General features: G+C 42.1%; 1 protein-coding gene across 5 annotated transcripts in view; it reads left to right on the plus strand.

Annotated features, from left to right (window-relative positions):
- Positions 1–15,055, plus strand: part of sema3d (sema domain, immunoglobulin domain (Ig), short basic domain, secreted, (semaphorin) 3D) — a 54,459-nt gene extending 39,404 nt beyond the window's left edge. For all 5 annotated transcript variants that reach the window (XM_020078904.2, XM_020078903.2, XM_020078905.2 and 2 more), the window contains exons 4-18: positions 103–165; positions 276–395; positions 504–597; positions 1,226–1,354; positions 3,244–3,380; positions 4,896–5,010; positions 5,230–5,299; positions 5,671–5,815; positions 6,144–6,366; positions 6,771–6,859; positions 7,004–7,045; positions 7,581–7,738; positions 8,607–8,671; positions 8,822–8,961; positions 14,058–15,055. In XM_020078904.2, coding sequence (XP_019934463.2) covers positions 103–165; positions 276–395; positions 504–597; positions 1,226–1,354; positions 3,244–3,380; positions 4,896–5,010; positions 5,230–5,299; positions 5,671–5,815; positions 6,144–6,366; positions 6,771–6,859; positions 7,004–7,045; positions 7,581–7,738; positions 8,607–8,671; positions 8,822–8,961; positions 14,058–14,510 — 2,043 coding nt within the window. In that variant the 3' untranslated portion in view covers positions 14,511–15,055. The remainder of the gene's footprint in view (positions 1–102; positions 166–275; positions 396–503; positions 598–1,225; positions 1,355–3,243; positions 3,381–4,895; positions 5,011–5,229; positions 5,300–5,670; positions 5,816–6,143; positions 6,367–6,770; positions 6,860–7,003; positions 7,046–7,580; positions 7,739–8,606; positions 8,672–8,821; positions 8,962–14,057) is intronic.
- The last annotated feature ends 3,674 nt before the right edge of the window (positions 15,056–18,729 follow it).

Here is an 18,729-nt window from a genome sequence, read left to right on the forward strand (position 1 = left end):
TATCCCATCAATGGAAAGTAAATGTATGAGCGCTGATTTGAGGTTACTCTGTACATTATGAGATGAGATGACATACTTTTCTCTTTTTATATACGTTGTTAGATTCACTGGCCTGCTTCCCGGGACAGCGTGGAAATGTGCAAACTGGCGGGCAAAAATGCAAACGTGAGTTCGCTCCTGGGCATCACTGTGTCTGGATATATATAATATACCTGTTAATTAAAGCTTTCAGTTAAAGTTTATCCTTGCTCCTGTTCTGTTCCCTGCTTATCCAGCTGGAGTGTGCGAATTTTGTCAGGGTGCTCCACAACTACAACCGAACACACGTCTATGCCTGCGGGACTGGAGCCTTTCACCCAAACTGTGCTTTCATTGAAGTCGCCGGGCGCAGAGAGGTAAAGTACATCTAAGTGAGTGAAGCTTAGAATGAAGTTTTGCAGAAGCTGAGGATGTGGATGAAACATTTTTGTGAAAGTGTAACATTAGCGTCCCTCTCGTCTCAGGATGGTGTGTTCCAGCTGCTGTCTAGCACAGTGGAGTCTGGCAGGTTGAAGTGTCCTTTTGATCCACAGCAGCCATTCACCTCAGTCCTCACAGGTAGGACGAGCATCACACAATACTGAACTGTGCCGGCCTTATCTCTCAGGCACCAGAATTTTTACTACTGCAGAGCCCTGTACACCCAGGAATAAATAATATTTCCCTCCATGTCTCCACTCTGTCGTTTAAGTACATCTATATTTATGTTTCCCAACGTTTTTCTCCACATTATTTTAGTCAAGACAGATGCAAGCAGACATTTCTCAAGCAACAACAAAGTAACTTGGCAGATTGTTGTATACAACATGTGTTTTTGTTAGAGGCCCACTGATTCATAGTGGGCTAATAGACATTGGCCAATATGAGCCCTGCCTATTTTTTTTAATTACAGTTATTACTTATTAATTATTTTTACTTAAATGATTGAAAAATTAAGCCTCAATTACATATATTTGTCAAGGAGTCATTACAGATATTATAAATACATATTTGTTGTCGAATTGGAATTTACTCCCTATTGCAGCATTGGAATATCCCCCATAAAATCCATACTGGTCAGGCTCTAGTTTTTGGTATTGAAATGATAGAAGCTAAATAATAATGTGTTACATGTTTTCTAATTGTTTTTCATGAGTTTGTGATTGTTTTTTCTTTTTTGACTGACCCGTCTGTTTACCTCGTCCAGAACAGTACCTGTACGCAGGCACATCTTCAGACTTCCTGGGCAAAGACACGTCATTCACGCGCTCCCTTGGACCTCCACCTGACCAGCACTACATACGCACAGACATCTCCGAGGACTACTGGATCAATGGTACACACGCGCACATGTGCACGGATCCACAATACAGCGCAGATCGCACTCAAAACTTGTTATTGCTTTTTCTCCAAACTTCCAGCCTCTCTGCTGACACAAAGAGCTTCTCTGTGCCTTCAGGATGGTTATTGGCATTCCAGCGCAGAGGAAACAACACACTTATTCATTTACCCGGGAGCTTTATATGAATACCATAGCTGGACAGGGACCACACCTACAGGGGAATTTACAGTGTGCCACAAACTTCACGGCCTTAGTCACACTACCGCAAAGCCACACACACACACACACACACACACACACACACACACACACACACACACAAACACACACACACACACACACGAGGGAGTCCTCTCTCTCTGTCTCGTGTGTGTTGCAGCAACTGATGGGTTGTTGTGTATCACCAGGATCTAAATCCTTACACATGGTCTCCACATTTCACAACCACACAGTCAGAAATGTTTGGAGTAATTACGTCTCTCTCTCTCCCTCGCCCAGTGTGTGTACTTTTGTACTGTTGTGTTGGCGCCGGACATGCGGAGGCAGAGAGCACATTTTCTTACATTGTTTCTGTACTTGTGAGTCTGTGGAACATCTTTCCAGTGCGGCAGGGCTAACAATAACCTTCTGTGGAGTGTGTTAGCAGCCGTACATTAAGCTGCTCCAGTGAGGAAATCACCCTCTGGTGGTTGGCTCTGCTTCCAGGGTCTGAGCTAATGTTGATGTAATGTCGCTGCAACACTTTGGACTAGTTTCCCCTGAATCAGGACACTGAAGTCAACCTGCGATTGTCTCCTCTCCCCACACACACTTCTATTTCCTACACCGTTTATAGCTTTAATGCTCTGGTTGTAACACTTTATTTTAATACCAAATCATACATTATTCATCACTGATCATTTTTGGCATTTGTTTTTTTATGTTGCAATTAGTCCAGAAACCTTTGAAAGCATTGATAACAATAAATCTTAGGCTTTACAACATTTTAGAGCTACTATTTCTATATACTGCAAAATATTTAATTATTTTCTGACAGAATATATTGCATCTAATGACATATAGTACTCACATATAATATTGTAATACATTTTTATTTTTCGCTATATACTGTACACTATACACTACTTTAACAACACAAAGCAACAGACAGATGAAGTTAGCACCTAGCTGGTGAACATGGTGGAGCATCTAACAGTTAAAGAGCCATATTTATCTTTAAGCAGTTGGTTGAGTCCAATATGGAGCAAAAAGGGGAATGAATATCACTCTTACATTCAATATGTTCCCACTGTCACTTTTCCAAATGGATGTCAATGTTGCTCTACGTCCAGGCAAAGTGTAAATATACAACTGAGCAATTAAGGTGATGATATGTCAATGTTGTGTTTACAGTTTATTCTGCTTCCCCTAACATTAACACTACCAAATAATCAACTTATACTTCTTTAAATAAGCTTATGGATGCAGGTTTTCTTTAAATATTTACATTGTGATACTTCCGTGAATAATGTTTAAACCATTGTGGACATGTGATTAGAGTAGATGTCTGAGCCTGGGTGTTCTCTATACCACACTGCTGCTGAATATAACAGAAATGTAAACAGAACTGCTTTTAAAGTATCTTAATTAATCTGGTCATCAGTTTATTGGTCCGTGTTGCAAACTGTTCAACAGCTGGAGGATAAATGTGCAGCTCCAGCCTCAGCTTAGTAAACAGAAACAGAAATAAATCAGATCTCTCTGCAGAAGTAGAGCGAGACTGTAAATAAACATGCTCTAAGTGTACCGTTAATGCAACTGTCATGACGGTGTGGCGTGGCAAAGCCATTACCCGACGTAGTCAACACTCTCCCCTCTCTCTCTTTTCCCCTCCGTGTCTTCAGAGGCCAGGTTTGTAGCTGCTCATCCCATTGCAGACACCTACAACCCAGATGACGATAAGATATACTTTTTCTTCCGCGAGGTGTCGTGGGAGGGCAACGACAAGAGCATCCTGACCCGAGTGGCTCGTGTGTGCAAGGTGAGATATTGCACAGGAGAGGTGAGGAGAGGGGGAGGTTTTTGGAGGCGAGGAGGTGAGGTGAGGACGTGACAAATGGGTGGAAAGGTAGCAGAGGAGAGGGGAGGGAGATGGAAAATTCCCAAACGAGAAACTAGATGTGGATCTTGCGATGAGAGAAATGGTGTTTTGAAGATAGAACAAAAGTTGTTAAAATGTAGTGGGACAAGTAAAAAAGCAAGACGTCTCACAATGTCTTTGATTGTCTTCACTCCTACATTGATCTGACTGGATAAGGATCTTTGTGTCAGCTGCTACACGAACCTGTTTATGTCCCCAGGAGCACGTTGTGCTGATAAATTCTTCATATGTAAACTGAACAAATGTGGCAACACAATCTTTCTTTCTCTTCAGTTGTCAGAATGCTGCGGGACATTTGAGAGGCGTGTCATGTTCCAGTGCCCATTAACTTATATTTGACAGCATGTCAAAACAACTATAAACTTGGATGGACACTGTGCAGCTGACAGAGGACAGTGCCGGACTAGATTCATGATTGTGAAACTCGTTTTGTGCTGTAGCGTTGCCAGTAATCATTAAAAAAATGGGGCCGGCCTACGCAGCAGTTTGTTGTTTGTATTCAGAGCTCTATTGCTACATTCTCGGAGAAAAGCTCTCAGAGCATTTATGACTTGAGAGTAAGCTGTAAGGCAGACTGGAAGGGGATTCCTCTGGATTACAGCCCTCTCTCTCTTTTGCTTTCCCTCTCGGGGAACCCTCTCTCTCTCTCTCCTCTTGTCCTTCTCTTTCATTATCTTTGAGTGTGTTTTTTTTTCCCCCTGCATGTAAAAGCATTGAGAACACTTCACTGCAATCCTCTTTGAAGATTATCCCCATTGTGAAATCCTCATTAAGTGCTCACATTTTTTTTGGTCTCTTAAACAAAAGTGTTTTTGAGTGTGTTTAAACATAACGGTCTTCTCTATAGCACTTAGTCAGTGCTCCGACCAAGTTTAATAGGGAGGTTTTGTTAAGTTTTCGATGCATCGCTAAGAGGTGCACTTGAACGCTCTCATCATAGCTCAGGCGGAGATGGTAACTTAAAACAGCAGTTCATATATGCTAAGTTCAAATCTGCATCATTAATCAGATGCCTCTTGATTTACTTTCTTCAAATGTGCAGCACTTTCATTTGTTTCTCTTCTTCTTTTATGTTTCCCCTTCTCTTTTTGTTTCCTTTTCTCGATCCAATTACTCCTGACTGTCATTACACTAACAAGAAGGTCTCCTTTGTGTGAGTCAAATGAGCAGATCCAAGCTTATGGTCTAGTTCACCTGTTTATTTTCCTAATTAGCGCAGGAAATCAGAGTCGGGCTGAGAGTCTGTGTGCTGCCTCCGTGTGTCTGAGCCTGTTAGATAGATTTCACTCATTGATTTTGGTTAAGTACAGTGTATGTTTTTGATTGCAGTTTGTCTCTCTGCCATGTTGGACAGCTGTTCGGTTTGGTTACTCTCTGTATATGGTTGCATTTCAGAATGACGTGGGTGGGCTGAGGAGTCTTACCAATAAATGGACCACCTTCCTCAAAGCCAGGCTCGTGTGTTCAATCCCTGGACCTGACGGAGTGGACACACACTTTGATGAGCTACGTAAGTAACAGAGAAGACGGAAAAAGTGGAAATCTAGACCAATGAGCTGGGTTTTATCCTCCAGGAACTGTGTTCACAGTGAATGTCAGAATTCTAAATGTACCAGCAGCGGAGCTTTTATTTAGAGTCAGAATAAAAACAGAGACGGAGATGCAGCTAAATTGTTTCTGTGCACCTAACAGTAATAAAGTCTGTGTTGCTTCCTTCTCTTTCTTCTAGAGGACATTTTTCTGCTCCCCACCAGAGACGACAAAAACCCTGTAGTGTATGCAGTCTTCACCACCTCCAGGTAGGTTCAGTATCCATCAGTTCTCTAGACATGAACTTGGTCCAGACGTTTTCACATTCACAGCAGAAGGACAATGTGAGGAACATTCTGGTGGTGAGTGATGGTGCCTGGTTAGAGCATGCAGGACATGAGGTATAAATTCTGCTGCGGAAATCTCATGTTTTTGGTGATACACATCAACACCAGCCTTTGTCTTTATTGTGAAAATCTCTTGAATCTCATCAACATTTCTTGTAGGCATCTTCTGCGTGTATGACACTATTTGTTTTTGTCAATTTTGCATCTGTCACATGTCTCAGGAAAATGACTGCAAGCAACTTTTATCTACCTGTGGACTCTCCCTCTAAAAAAGTCTCTTGTTTCTTTCTCAGCTCCATTTTCCGTGGCTCCGCAGTATGTGTGTACAGCATGGCGGACATAAGGGCCGCGTTTAATGGACCTTACGCCCACAAGGAGGGGCCTAACCACCGATGGATAGAATATGAGGGGAGGATACCATATCCACGTCCTGGAACGGTACGTTACCGACTGAAGACCACAGACACAAACGGGAAACTCATAGTTTATCATTCCTGGTTGCAGTTTTCTTTTCCCGCATATATTAGATCAGAACTAAAATCCTGAGCTTTCTTGCTAATTTCAACATGATAAACATGTTTTGTATTAGTGTAGGACAGTGGAGGGAGCAGGAGGGTCACAGATGTTCCAGATTATCTTTGCAGTTTTTTCATGCAACCACCAGAGGGAGACGAGTCCCTGTAAAGAGAGCCTCTCAGTGAAAATGGACAAAAGGAAAAAAAAAATTTTTGCATTAGAATTATCTTTTTTTTTTTTTGCCCTTTAGTGTCCCAGCAAAACATATGATCCGAGGATCAAGACCACCAAAGACTTCCCAGATGAGGTCGTTAGTTTCATCCGGTTCCACCCTCTGATGTTTCGGTCCGTCTACCCTCTGACCGGACGGCCCGTGTTCACACGCGTCCGAGTGGACTACACCCTGACCAAGGTTGTGGTGGACAGAGTTTCAGCAGAAGATGGACATTATGAGGTCATGTTCCTGGGAACAGGTGAGACACACACACACACACACACACACACACACACACACACACACACACACAAACAAACACACATCAACTCCAAGTGTCTCTTGCATTTATATATCTGACCAGCAGAGGGCACTAGATAACTATCCTGCCAATCTCGTCCTCATTTTGAAACAGGTTTTGCTGTTTCTCTTATTGAATAAATGTAAAGTTGGATTCATTATCTTATAACAGATCTCAACACTGAGTCACTTGTATATTTTTTAACAAACTAAAATCTAAAAAACAGTCCAGTATCTAATAGTTCTTGTTGCCTTAGAGAAGAAAGTGAGTAGAAGTATTGATCCTCAGTGCATATGAATAGAGCGCTCATACCCCACTGATTTACATAATGATCTTTCACTGTCTCACTCTCTGCGTCCTAGATGCTGGCTCAGTTCTGAAGGTGGTGAGCATCACTCAAGACAATTGGTCAACAGAGGAAGTCGTGCTCGAAGAACTTCAAGTTTTCCAGGTTTTCTGAACACGCATCAATCTTACACACAAATCCACAAACTCTGCAACACCCCAGGATTTTTCAGATTGATTTTTCATGTACAGTCCTGCAGCAGTGTATGTTTATTGAGGTTTTAAAGTTTATTTGTTAAACTTTTTGCAGGTTCCCACTCCCATCCTGAGTATGAAGATGTCTTCCAAACAGGTCCAGCCTCCTTTTTTCATCCATGTTCCTCCAATGCTTTAAAATTGCTGCATGTCCCCTCTGCTCTCTGCCATTATGTGCACATGCCTGATGTGGCACACTGACGTACAGTTTTTAATCCCCAAATCATTCTGTATCGCCTTTACTAGTCTCTCTCTATTTAGACTTCACTGTTTCTTGCTAGCTCTCTCTCTCTCCTCATTATCTGAGGGTCAGTGGTGTCAGTAGACGCTTCAAGCCAAATCACATCCTCCATTAATCTCCAGCAGTGTTTGACCTGTGTGTGTGTGTGTGTGTGTGTGTGTGTGTGTGTGTGTGTGTGTGTGTGTGGTTAGTGTGTGTGTGTGTGTGTGTGTGTGTGTGTGTGGTTAGTGTTTTCAGTGGTTCTAGGTAATTTTTCAGGTATCAGTTAATATTTCTTTGATTGCTTTTTGTATAGAAATAAATAAACTCTAAATTGCCAAAATAGTTTTTATGTTTGCCTGTCTACTTTCATTACCTTCCCTAAAGAGTACCTTTTTTTTTTTTACCACAGCAACAGCTCTACGTGGGTTCAAGCGAGGGGCTCGCTCAGGTTTCACTCAGCAGATGTCACCTGTATGGGCAAGCCTGCGCTGAATGCTGCCTGGCACGAGATCCCTACTGTGCATGGGACGGACACACATGCTCTCGATACATCCCTGCATCTAAGAGGTGCTGTATACACGCAACACTTAAATCTTCCTTTATTTCATATAGGAATATAAAATCTTCTTCTCTTAGGGTCCCCAGTAGGAACGTTTGATGGACGGAGTTTTTTGAGTTTACACAGCTTCAAATAATTTACTCTGTGTGTGTGTGTGTGTGTGTGGGTGTGGGTGGGTGGGTGGGTGTTCCCATGGCTGCCTGGGCCTGTCAGAGGGAGTTCATAGTTTCTGCAGTTTGTTGGTGTTTTATATTTTGGTTCTCCTCACCTCTTCTGCACTTTTTACCAGATGGTGCCTTTTTCTGCACTAAACTAGCAGAAGTGGATCTGAACTCACCCCGAAGGCATCGTGCTCTTTAGGCCTTGCACATAGATCATTAAAATAAAACCCTGAGAGTCACCCGCAATCAGAGGTCATCTTAAATCCAGGCAAACAAGCTGCAAGTGCTTAGTTTGTTATGCTGAGTTGTTGGTATTTTTCGGTGCATGTGTTGGCGGATTGATTAATTTGCCTGTATTTTGTGTTTTAGCTTGTGTTTTCTTAAGGTGCAGCGAGTTCTGCTCTCTCGGCCACTAAATAAATCACATTTTAAGCGGCTGTGAAAAATTGTTACCCGAGGTAGAATGAGACAAATTCTTCAAATTCTCACCAGAGCCTTCCTGTTTGTTTTCCAGTACACGCAAACGTACGAGAGGTATCCTAACTCATTTTAAATCTAAATGTGGATTTTTCTATCCTGTGAAAGTGTTTTACAGTGCAGATAAGTATTATAGGGTACAGGACTGATGTGTTCAGTTTTCTTTGTTTCGCCACTTAGAGTTTATAGATTCAAATACAGATATATTTAAAAAAATCTTCATGTGTTTGTTCTGCAGGCGAGCCAGAAGACAGGACATCAAACATGGTGACCCTGCCAGTCAGTGCTGGGACACAGAAGACAGTATGTGACTTCATCCTATATCTGTCTTTCTTCTTTGTCAACAGATAAATGAATCACTTATAAGCGCTTTGTGGAAACCTGCCTGACTTCTGCCTTTTATTTGAACCACAGAAAAGAATCTTGGGTCATTAACACTCATGTTTTCTTTAGGTCTTGGTGGAGGACAAGTGCAGGAGAAGGTTCTCTTCGGGGTGCAAAGCAACTCCACATTCCTCGAGTGTATCCCCAAATCCCAGCAGGCCCAGATCCGGTGGTACATACAGAGACCTGGATCTGAACGCAAGGAGGAGGTTAGTGAGTGCATGCATGTACGTCCATGTACGCACACACCACCAAAGCACTGACACACAAATCATTGTCCCCCTCCTGTTTCTTGTTTTTGTTTTTCTTCACTTTACTGTACCTGAGGGGTCACATTTTTGTGATACCAGGTTAAAAAGCAGGAGAGTTTCTTACATAAGTACTTCAAAGCCTCCTTAGTGACCCTTGAGGTCTGAGACCTGAACCCGTTCACCACTGTTTGTGTCTCAAATCACTTCGCTGCAGGTCCTGCTTATCTTGGGGAAGATAAAAAGCAATGCACATGGATCATGGTGATACCACTCACAGCTTATGTGCAGGGCTTAATACCCCAAAGTCACATACATTATGGAATTATAGCTAATAAGGGAGCAACCCAGGGCCTGGCTGGTTCCTAGAATGAAGTCATTATTGTTGTTTATGAGTATCGAGGGCTTTTAGAAATTTTCTGCACATGCTCGGTTCCTGAGGAGGGTGAGTGATGACTTAAACCAGACACATCCGTGGAGATGGCAATGGGGCGTCATCCGTCTCCAATGACAAATTGAAAAACTACAAAAAAAGAAGAAAAGAGTTACATCTCACCCTGCATTCAAACTTTGTTTTTCATTTCTTACTCACTTCTGACTGAGTGGCCAAGTATTCATGCTGGAATGCAATTGCTTGTCTTTTTTGGCCACCACTTATTTAATGAAGGGAGAGAAATGAAGTGGTGCAGCAGAAAACAACTAATTACACACAAGGAGCTTGTATAATGTGCTGTACAAATATTAAACTGAAACTACGACAGAAAAAACGTAGAAAATCGACATGTTTATACAAATATTATAATATTAACCTGATTCAGAAAATATAAACAGCATGCAAACAGCATGTTCTGATTACCTCAGGTCATAATCAGAACAAGCAGTAATCATTTTAAGACACGTTCCTCAAGCTCGGACATAAAAAAATTTGGGTCCGACTGATTATTTTTGCTCTTGGACTTGGATGGGTTCGGATAGAAAATTTCAATCTGAGCAACCCTCTAATGTCTCCATCTTAATCACGTTATAACGTCCGATTGGACCATTAACAGCAGTTTCGTACATGATGACGCGTACCCTGGGTTTGACTGTTAGACAAATGATGTAGTGGACATAATGAGTCATAGGCCCGTAAGATTAATGGACTATTCTATTAGCATCTCCTGGAATATTCACATAATCGGGGTAATGTCTTATTCAGATTAAGGTAGTTGCTGCACGTTAACATAGTTATCGATACTAACTGCTGAGTTTTCAACTGACAACTAGTTAGTGAATCCAAATCTTATCTTGGTACGAGTTGGATTTGCAAAGGATCTTCACAAAACAGTTCCTGGGAGAGAGGATGGCGTGCAGAGAGAAGTGTGCGAGAGCTAATGTGTTTATATTGAAGGTGTGGAGAGAAACTCGTTGATGATGACACTTGTCTCCTGAAGAAGACAACCGAGACCTGCTTACTCAGCACCCAGGTGCTCTTCCCTGCTCTATCCAAACACACAAACCTTCCTGCGGCCATTGTGAGCGTCCCGATCACCACTCAGCCCGCTCACTCCTCCTTTTCTCTCCACTTCCCACTGCACTTATTTACTCCCACAAATGGCCGCCTGTCCTCGCTCTCAGGGGTGAATGTAAACACATCGACAGGTGCAGAGGCCACTAAAGACCCATGTGGTCCTTTATAGACCAGTGCAGCAGAAAGCCCCGTGCTTTTTAGTTTGGTGTGTGTGTGTGTGTGTGTGTGTGTGTGTGTGTGTGTGTGTGTGTGTGTCTTTATGATCCCCTACAGCGGAAATCATAACAGAGCGCTCCCTAGGGACGGCCATGTGTTTTGAGGTAATGAAGACAATGGGGTGTTTTCTGTGTTTGTGTGTGTAGGCATGCTATGCAATGTGACCTATTGTACTCTAGACAAAGTGATGAGGGAGTGACTGCAGGAGGTCTTCCTCCCACAGGATTGTCATGTGATAGGCAGGGAAACGTATATACAACATAATAGAAACAATATAAAGAATTATTCTTCACAGTTAAAGTTCAGTGATTTCAATAAGAGCAGGGTGTCGTGGAGTCATTTTTAGGTGACTCATTGTCTGCCAATGACGAAGGAGAGAGAGCCACCACCTGGACTTACTGGCAGCCTCAAGATAATAATTATCTTTAGTCATCATCTTTGTGATGATTCATTAGATACAAATTCAGACAAAGGTGAAGCTTTATAGCAAAGTGTAAAAGTTTGTCATACTGAATATGTCACATCTTTACATTATGACTGAAGCCTGAAAACCACTGATGGGTTATTATGCATTCATAGCAAAAATATTCAAATGAGAGAACGCAACTTTATAGTACAACAGACGTTGCATTGAATGGATGAATGAATTAAGAATTAAATAAATGAATACAATTCTTCAGCTCAGCAGCCAGTGAACGTTTCGGATGTTTGAATTCCGAAGACAAAGGGAAACTGTTTCTAGTAATTCTCTCATAGATTAATATTTAATTAACATGTCAGTCCAGAAATAACTCATTTTTAACTCTGTATATCTAAATATTGTGAGATTCTTTTATGATTCTACAAGTAGTGTAAGTCTAATGCTTCACAAAGTTGCCTCATTGTTATTGTCACAGGCAACATGTCGTGATGAAATACACAAATGTGCTTTTATGTTTTGGCTCGGTTGCCTCTTAGCCAGGGTGAAGTGTCTAGTTTTGTTTGCATCCTTGTTACTTTAAGAATTCTCCAAACGCTGCCTTGTAATCGATGCTATTTGATCATTTCCTCATGACTTCACTGTCACTTTTTTCTTTCAGTTATAGTTTTGGCTTTTTGTGTTGACCAGCAGCTGTGTCAAGCAAAAATAAACTTCAGCCCAAATAGCTGCATCGTATTAATTAAATCAAGACTGTGATTGGCTCAAACAGCAAACACACACACACACACACACATATAAATCTGTTCCTTCCATTCATCTAGCTGGTTTTGGGAATTCATCCTTGTATCTACCTGCTCTCACAGCTGTGTGATATCGGAGCAGGTGATGTCGGAAGTGTCTGGCTCATTTCAACCTCTCACTCCCTCGTGCTTTTCTTCCCCCGTTTCCCCCTGTCTGTCATCCCATCTCCTCTCCTGTCATTCACCCCCCCTTCTCACCAGCGCCGCCTTAATCTCTCCTCACTTCCTGCCCTCACGCTCCCCACTCGTTGGCTTTGTTTGCTCATACTTTTCTATGTCGCCTCCGTGACTTCCCACAGTCTCTTCCCTTAAATGTTTCTTCCCTCGCTCGCTGCACGCCGCCTCCCGATGGGTCTTGAAAGAAGAGTCCTCGTCGACCAGCTGTTCACAGCACCTGCAGCTTACTCAAATACAAATCTCCACATACGCACGCTCCCCCCCTTTTATCCCCTTGTAAAAATCAGCTAATAAAGATGTGAGCTGGAAGAGATGCGTGTGTGTGTGTGTGTGTGTGTGTGTGTGTGTGTGTGTGTGTGTGTGTGTGTGTGTGTGTGTGTGTGTGTGTGTGTGTGTGTGTGTTTGACTTCACCTCCTGGAGCCTGGAATCCTGGCCCATTAGAAAATTAGTAATAAGAAAAGCATGGATGATGCAAAGTGTTCATTAGAACTTGGGGGTGACATAAGCAGGGAAAGCACCACCTCACAGTTGTGATTCTTTCAAGAAGCCATCTAAGATCACATCACTCCAAGTGCATGCTCACTCATACATGATAAATAATGTGTCAGAGCCCTCTGTACAATCCGCTTTAAAGCTGCATTGCTGTTTTTACGATGAGGGTTAAGGATGTTGTTGACTTAATCAGATGCCCCAGTTCACAGACACACGCCCACACAGACACTCAGACAGACAGACAATCTGGGTGAGTTAAAATGTTTGGCATTGCTGTTTAGTCACAGATGCCTCTTTTTTGGAAGAGCTGAGACAGATTAACATGCACACAAACAAACATTAAAACTGACTGAAATATGTTTTCTTCACTCCGCAGATACTTTGCACACATTTGATTTTACATTTTCCACGTCCTTTTGTGCCAGCAAACAAGAATGTGATAGTAAAAGTCTAATGTGAGAAAGGGTCAAGATACAGAGAGGCCTGTCCTCTGCCTGGACAACACATCATCAGTGTCAGACCTGGAAACCACCACAGAGCTTTACACAAACACACACACACACACACACACACACACACACACATACATACATACAGATGCTTTTGTGTAGAAGAAAATGGGAAAACAAAGCCACAAAACATACACATGGTTTGCTACATTTCACCTTGGCCTTTTTCTGTAGCTGTCTTATCACTTACACCTTCTGGCAGTTAGAGTAGGTTTGTGTGAGGTATGCTTTTGAAGCACCCACACATGCAGGGACACACACACACACACATACACTCCGGACAAACACACTCTGGTGCTCTTTGACTGTCTTCTGTAAACAGCTGTGTTGTTTTAGGTCCTGACAGCGAGTGCGCCACCAGATGAATCATGGTGGACCGTAAACATTTAGCACACTACTTACCCTTGCACCTTTACAACAAGCACATGCACTCTCGCACACAGACATACACACTCACATGGAATTCTTCTTTGGTGATTGCATGGACTTGCATTCATTGTTAATAGAGATGGAAATGCCCTAACTTGCATGCTCTTAAGCTCAACCTCATCCTCACACCTACACACACCTTTGTTCGAAAACCTTTCTTTTACTTTGTTGACGCTCATGCATCTACAAATCGCTCCACACCACGCGATGACCGCTCACCAACAAGCTGTGGGTGACAATCACCACACTCAATTCAATATGCTTCCTGTTTCAGGGTCATTACCAGGTTTAATGCACCCTGGGCAAAAATCAGGCATGAAGATGTATGTGTGTAAAAACAGGGTGGGAGGTACCGAGCGTGTGTTTGTAGCGTGCAGCCAGCTTGAAACATGGAATGTCTTGTTTTGTAGTAAAGATTTTTGTACTGTGCACCAGCTGGTGAGTGTATCCTGCAGGCAGCTGTGGGAAAATGACCTTACTCTATGCTCTTTCTATCCTCCAGGTCAGGTTGGATGATCGTGTCGTTCACACCAATCAAGGCCTTCTGATCCGCTCCCTCCACGCCTCTGACGCTGGTGTGTACATCTGCGTAGCTCAGGAGCACACGCGCTTCACCCACACTCTTCTCCGTCTCACACTTCAACTTGTTACACCTGGCCACCTGGAGGGAAAGCCCAAGCCCAGCGAGGACCCCGTGGTGGAGCCACGACACGGCATAGAGACTCGCCAATGGTACAAAGACTACCTGCGAGTTATGAGCTCGCCCTTTGGCTCTCTGGAGGAGTACTGCGACTCGCTGTGGCTGGAGAAGAGGCCATCGAGGGCGCGGGGACGAGGCCTGGGAGCTGGCAAGTGGAAGCACATCCAGGAAATGAAGAAGAGCAGGAACAGGAGACACAACAGTGAGAGGGAGGGAGGGGGAGAAAGAGGCTGGGTGGTGAGGATGGCAGAATAATGAGGGATGAGGTACAGCATTTAAAAATCAGGATTAGTTGTGAATGTTCCCCGGACGTGACAGAACTGTAAAATTGCATTGACAGATCTGTGGGCAAGCATCAGATAACCCAGAGTTAATCAGTGGCATGAAAGACTAATGCTGAAATAGTTCATAATGAATATATTAATTTCAACTAGCAATTTAACGTAGCATTATTCTGAGAGTATGTCATTTCTTTAGGTGTTAACTATGTAGGAACATTTCAGTTGTTTCACAGGAAAATCTCTGTAGTAGTATAAAAGAAATTAGAGTTTGCTCATGGCGATGACAATGCATTCATGTTGAATGACTGTAAATATTTGTATAACATGTACAGGAGATATGGCATGCTCATTTTAGTCTAATCTATATACTTTGATGATAATCCTGTTTTATGTTTTGGCTGAAAAAATAGCATATTTTTGTACAAACCCTTAACATAAGAACTGTAGGTTCATTAGATGTTTTCATTATTTCCATTTCTTTTTTTCCCAGTTATTTAAATAAACCTGTTGTGAGCGCTGTGTTTTCTGAATTCTTGCTTGCTTCACTTCTGCGAAGAGACAAATATCAGTGCACAGGAAATCTATTCAAGTTTGAGAATGGCTTGGGGTGAGTTCAGCTGAGCCTCTCCTGATACAGCAGCAGCAGTACACTGTATGCAGATGTCATAATGATGCAGGGGCAGCTGCTCTCCTGTTTAATGAAAGCCTGAAAGAGACAGGACGTCCTCGGAGGAAGCCATAGGACAGCATGTGAGTTACAGGTTCCCAGAAATGAACTGGTAAAGCTGTAAAGGCCTTGACATCAGTGGCATGAGCATGAAAGGGAGGAATTATACAAGCCAATGTGCATGACCTGAAAAATACTGCATAGTTAGACTTATATAATAATGTAGATAATATCATAGACAGGGCAGGCATCTGATGCTGATAAGAAAATGACACGGATCTTTCTGTGCCTGAGGTTATCAAAGTCATGGGTGTTCCTCTGTTTTAACGGACTTAACAGTTGCTATCGTCTTCAATTTGATTTTAGATCAGCTGCTCAAATACTGCAGGTAATACGGAGAAACGTATGCACCAAACTGATTATGAGATATTCAAAACGTACATATTCATCTATATTTCTGATTCTATTGTCTTATGTGTTTTTATCAACACACATGATTAGTGTAATACTGTCTATGGTGAAATGATTGGCAGTGGAACTTTGTTTTTAACATGTTTACTTGAGTTTTACACTCTGTACACACGAACATCATTCAAGTCTCCCAGTTAGTTTCTTTCTCCACAGTGATTTCTTGTAACAAAGACAATAAATATTTCAAACACTTCCTCTTCGTCTATAGTTTATTCATCAGTCGGCTACTAAGAACAAACATCTCCCCAAAAATGGAAACAGTGAAGGGACTAGGAGAAGGGACGAGAACAGGCTTTAAAACAGAGTTCAATGATAAAAATATAAAACAAGCACGTAAACATGCTTTTATTTATAGTCCCCTGGCAGAATTCTGTGCTGCTTCCTGAGTGCTCGCTTATTCCACTTATTCTTCTATAATGATTTTGCAAACAAAGGTGAGAGACAAGTGAAAAAACTGAAGGGAGCACCAAAACAAAATTTCAGAGACTGCTCTGCTTTGTATCCGGCAGAGATCCACAGATGTATGTCCCATTGCAACACTGTGTCAATAGCACAATAAGACAATGCAAAGGTTATATGAAGACAGGACCAGTTGACTTTCCAGTATTGTTTCTTTAAATTTGAACGATGCCAACAGCAAGTTGGTGATGTTAGAATGTTACAAATGATTCTGCCTCCGGCCATCTCATGTTAACGTGTCTGCTCTGATGTAACTGCCCTTTCCTGCATAAAAGATCTCTTGTCTGAAGTTATCTCTCCTCATAGGAAGCTCCTCACAGCGTGCACAGAGTTGTGCGTCAGGCTGTTGCTCAGTACGCTGCTTGAATGTGCACACGTTAACTTGACCTTCTCATTTGGCCGGAGAGGAACCTATGAGTGAAGATGACTTGCTGCTATAGACAGGCAGACAGAAGCAGCGGGGGGTGGCCAAGAAAACAGAATCCAGGGAGAGGTTTTGCGGAAGGAAGTGCTTAGGTTGATGTGATCGGTGTAATGAGTGAGGACTCCTGTTGTGGCTTCACTCAAAGCACATCATGCAGACATTTGTAGAAATGGTTTCCCTGTGTCCAGTGACCCTCATGGACAACTCCTACCACCATCAGGTACAGTGCACGAGACTAGAGTTCAACCACTGTTTGGCAAAGGTTGTATTAAAGAAGAAAGAGAATTGTTCATGGTCAAACTGGCCCTAATTTAAAAAGGGTTTAAAAGTGGTTTATTTTATTTTATTGGACATAAGACATTTATAAGTTAATTCAGATAACAATTTATAATAAAGCCAAAGACTTAAGTTGCTATTTTCATGACTGAAGCTCCAATAAAAAAAACCTGACTGTCTTAACTGGGACTGAAATGTAGACACAAGACAAACTATGAAAAAAAGTTTTATTATATATATTTATACAGTATATATCTACAGTATATATATATCCCATAAAACATGAGAGAGGAGCTTTAGGGTTCTTTTCAAATAATATAAATAAAACAAACATCCATGTAACATATTTATGTACCTCCTATAATTTAAAGGGTGTTGAGTGTCGCTGCCCACTGTTCATTAGAATACTAACAAATGACCATTGTAATTGTGCAATATCTGTTGACCTGAATCGGACCACATAGCTGTGTCAGTTTCTGCAAGTGTTCCCAGGTGCAAGAGTTTCAAAGCAAAGGTGTTTTTCTAATAAGCACAGTCTCAGAGCGAGCGGCACGGCAGAATCAAGATATCAAACACGCTGACGGAAAGACTAGAGGGAGAGAATGAGATGTCAGACCACAGAGGCGTATCTGCCTCTATATTACAGGGTATTTACAGCTGTGCAGATGTGTGTGTCTGTCAGGTGTTGACAGTGAACTTCTGGGCCTGGGCGGACACAGCCGAGTGTTGTATGGAAGCTGTCAGGCTGGGTGGTATTGATGACCGCCTCAGGGTATTGGAAGGGATAGAGGTATGTGTGTGAACCAGTTGTTACCTCAGAGTAATGACTACCTGTGCTCTGCTTCAACCCAATTTATGCCAGTTCGTGATCTCTCCTTAGTTCAGGATGTGCAGGCAGGACCTATCGTCCTCACTCACACTTGTCAGATACAGACACTGTTTACTTCACTGTTACCTGCAGGCTACACTAATGCATTGTTACTTCTGGTAATGTTTCGGTGCTCACAGCACTTAGGCTACATCCATATGTATGAGTTAGAACATGGCGTTTTCAAACTAAAACAATCTTTGTCCACATGAGCGTTTTGGCTCCATATCAGTTTTAGTTCTACAAAAAATTCCATACCAACACACCAGTCATGTGGTAGGAGCCTGACAAATCAGCAAAGGCTATGTCTAGACCAAAAAAGACCCAATCAGGAAGTGGTAGTGAGGCTCTACATCATTGTTTCCAAACATCTTTTATTCCAGCCCGTTTCGCAAATACTCCATAAGATTTTATCAAAAGTTCTGGCAGGTTTGAAAATCTATGCAACAGGCATACTGGCTCTACTTACAAATGTCTTGCCCTGCTGGGACATGGGAAAGTATTTTATTTTGCATGGCAGGGAAAAGCTGCACACAAACCCTTGTGAGACACAAGAAAACATTCTGATTGTATAACCACCACAAGTCCACAACTGCTGCTGATGTGAGCGAGTCGGTTACAGCCGGGATGTTTGTCTCTGTGAGACGTCTCCTAATTATCTGTGGGATCAAGGATCTTTTGTACAATCATTTTATTACCTGTGATGGACTCAACTGTTTTCAATACAGAACTCTTTAACCTGGTGGTGACACAGCGACGTGACTGAAAAAGTGAAATATGTGGTTTCTTCCTGATTTTGAAAGAAAGGTATTGATAATTTCTTCCTGTATTTTGAAAATAAATTAAAAAGGAAAATGATTATACAGGAGCTTCCACATACAGTGATCAAGTTTCCAGTCCAGTTAATTAATCATAATAGATAAGTGATTATAATATGAAGGTCCAGAGTATGTGGTCCTGTATACATCACAGAATAAATAAATAAATATAAGGCCTTTTCAAAAAAGTTAATTAAAATGGGCTCTTAT

This window comes from Paralichthys olivaceus, chromosome 7 (assembly GCF_024713975.1).
Source record: "Paralichthys olivaceus isolate ysfri-2021 chromosome 7, ASM2471397v2, whole genome shotgun sequence".
NCBI lineage: Eukaryota > Metazoa > Chordata > Actinopteri > Pleuronectiformes > Paralichthyidae > Paralichthys > Paralichthys olivaceus.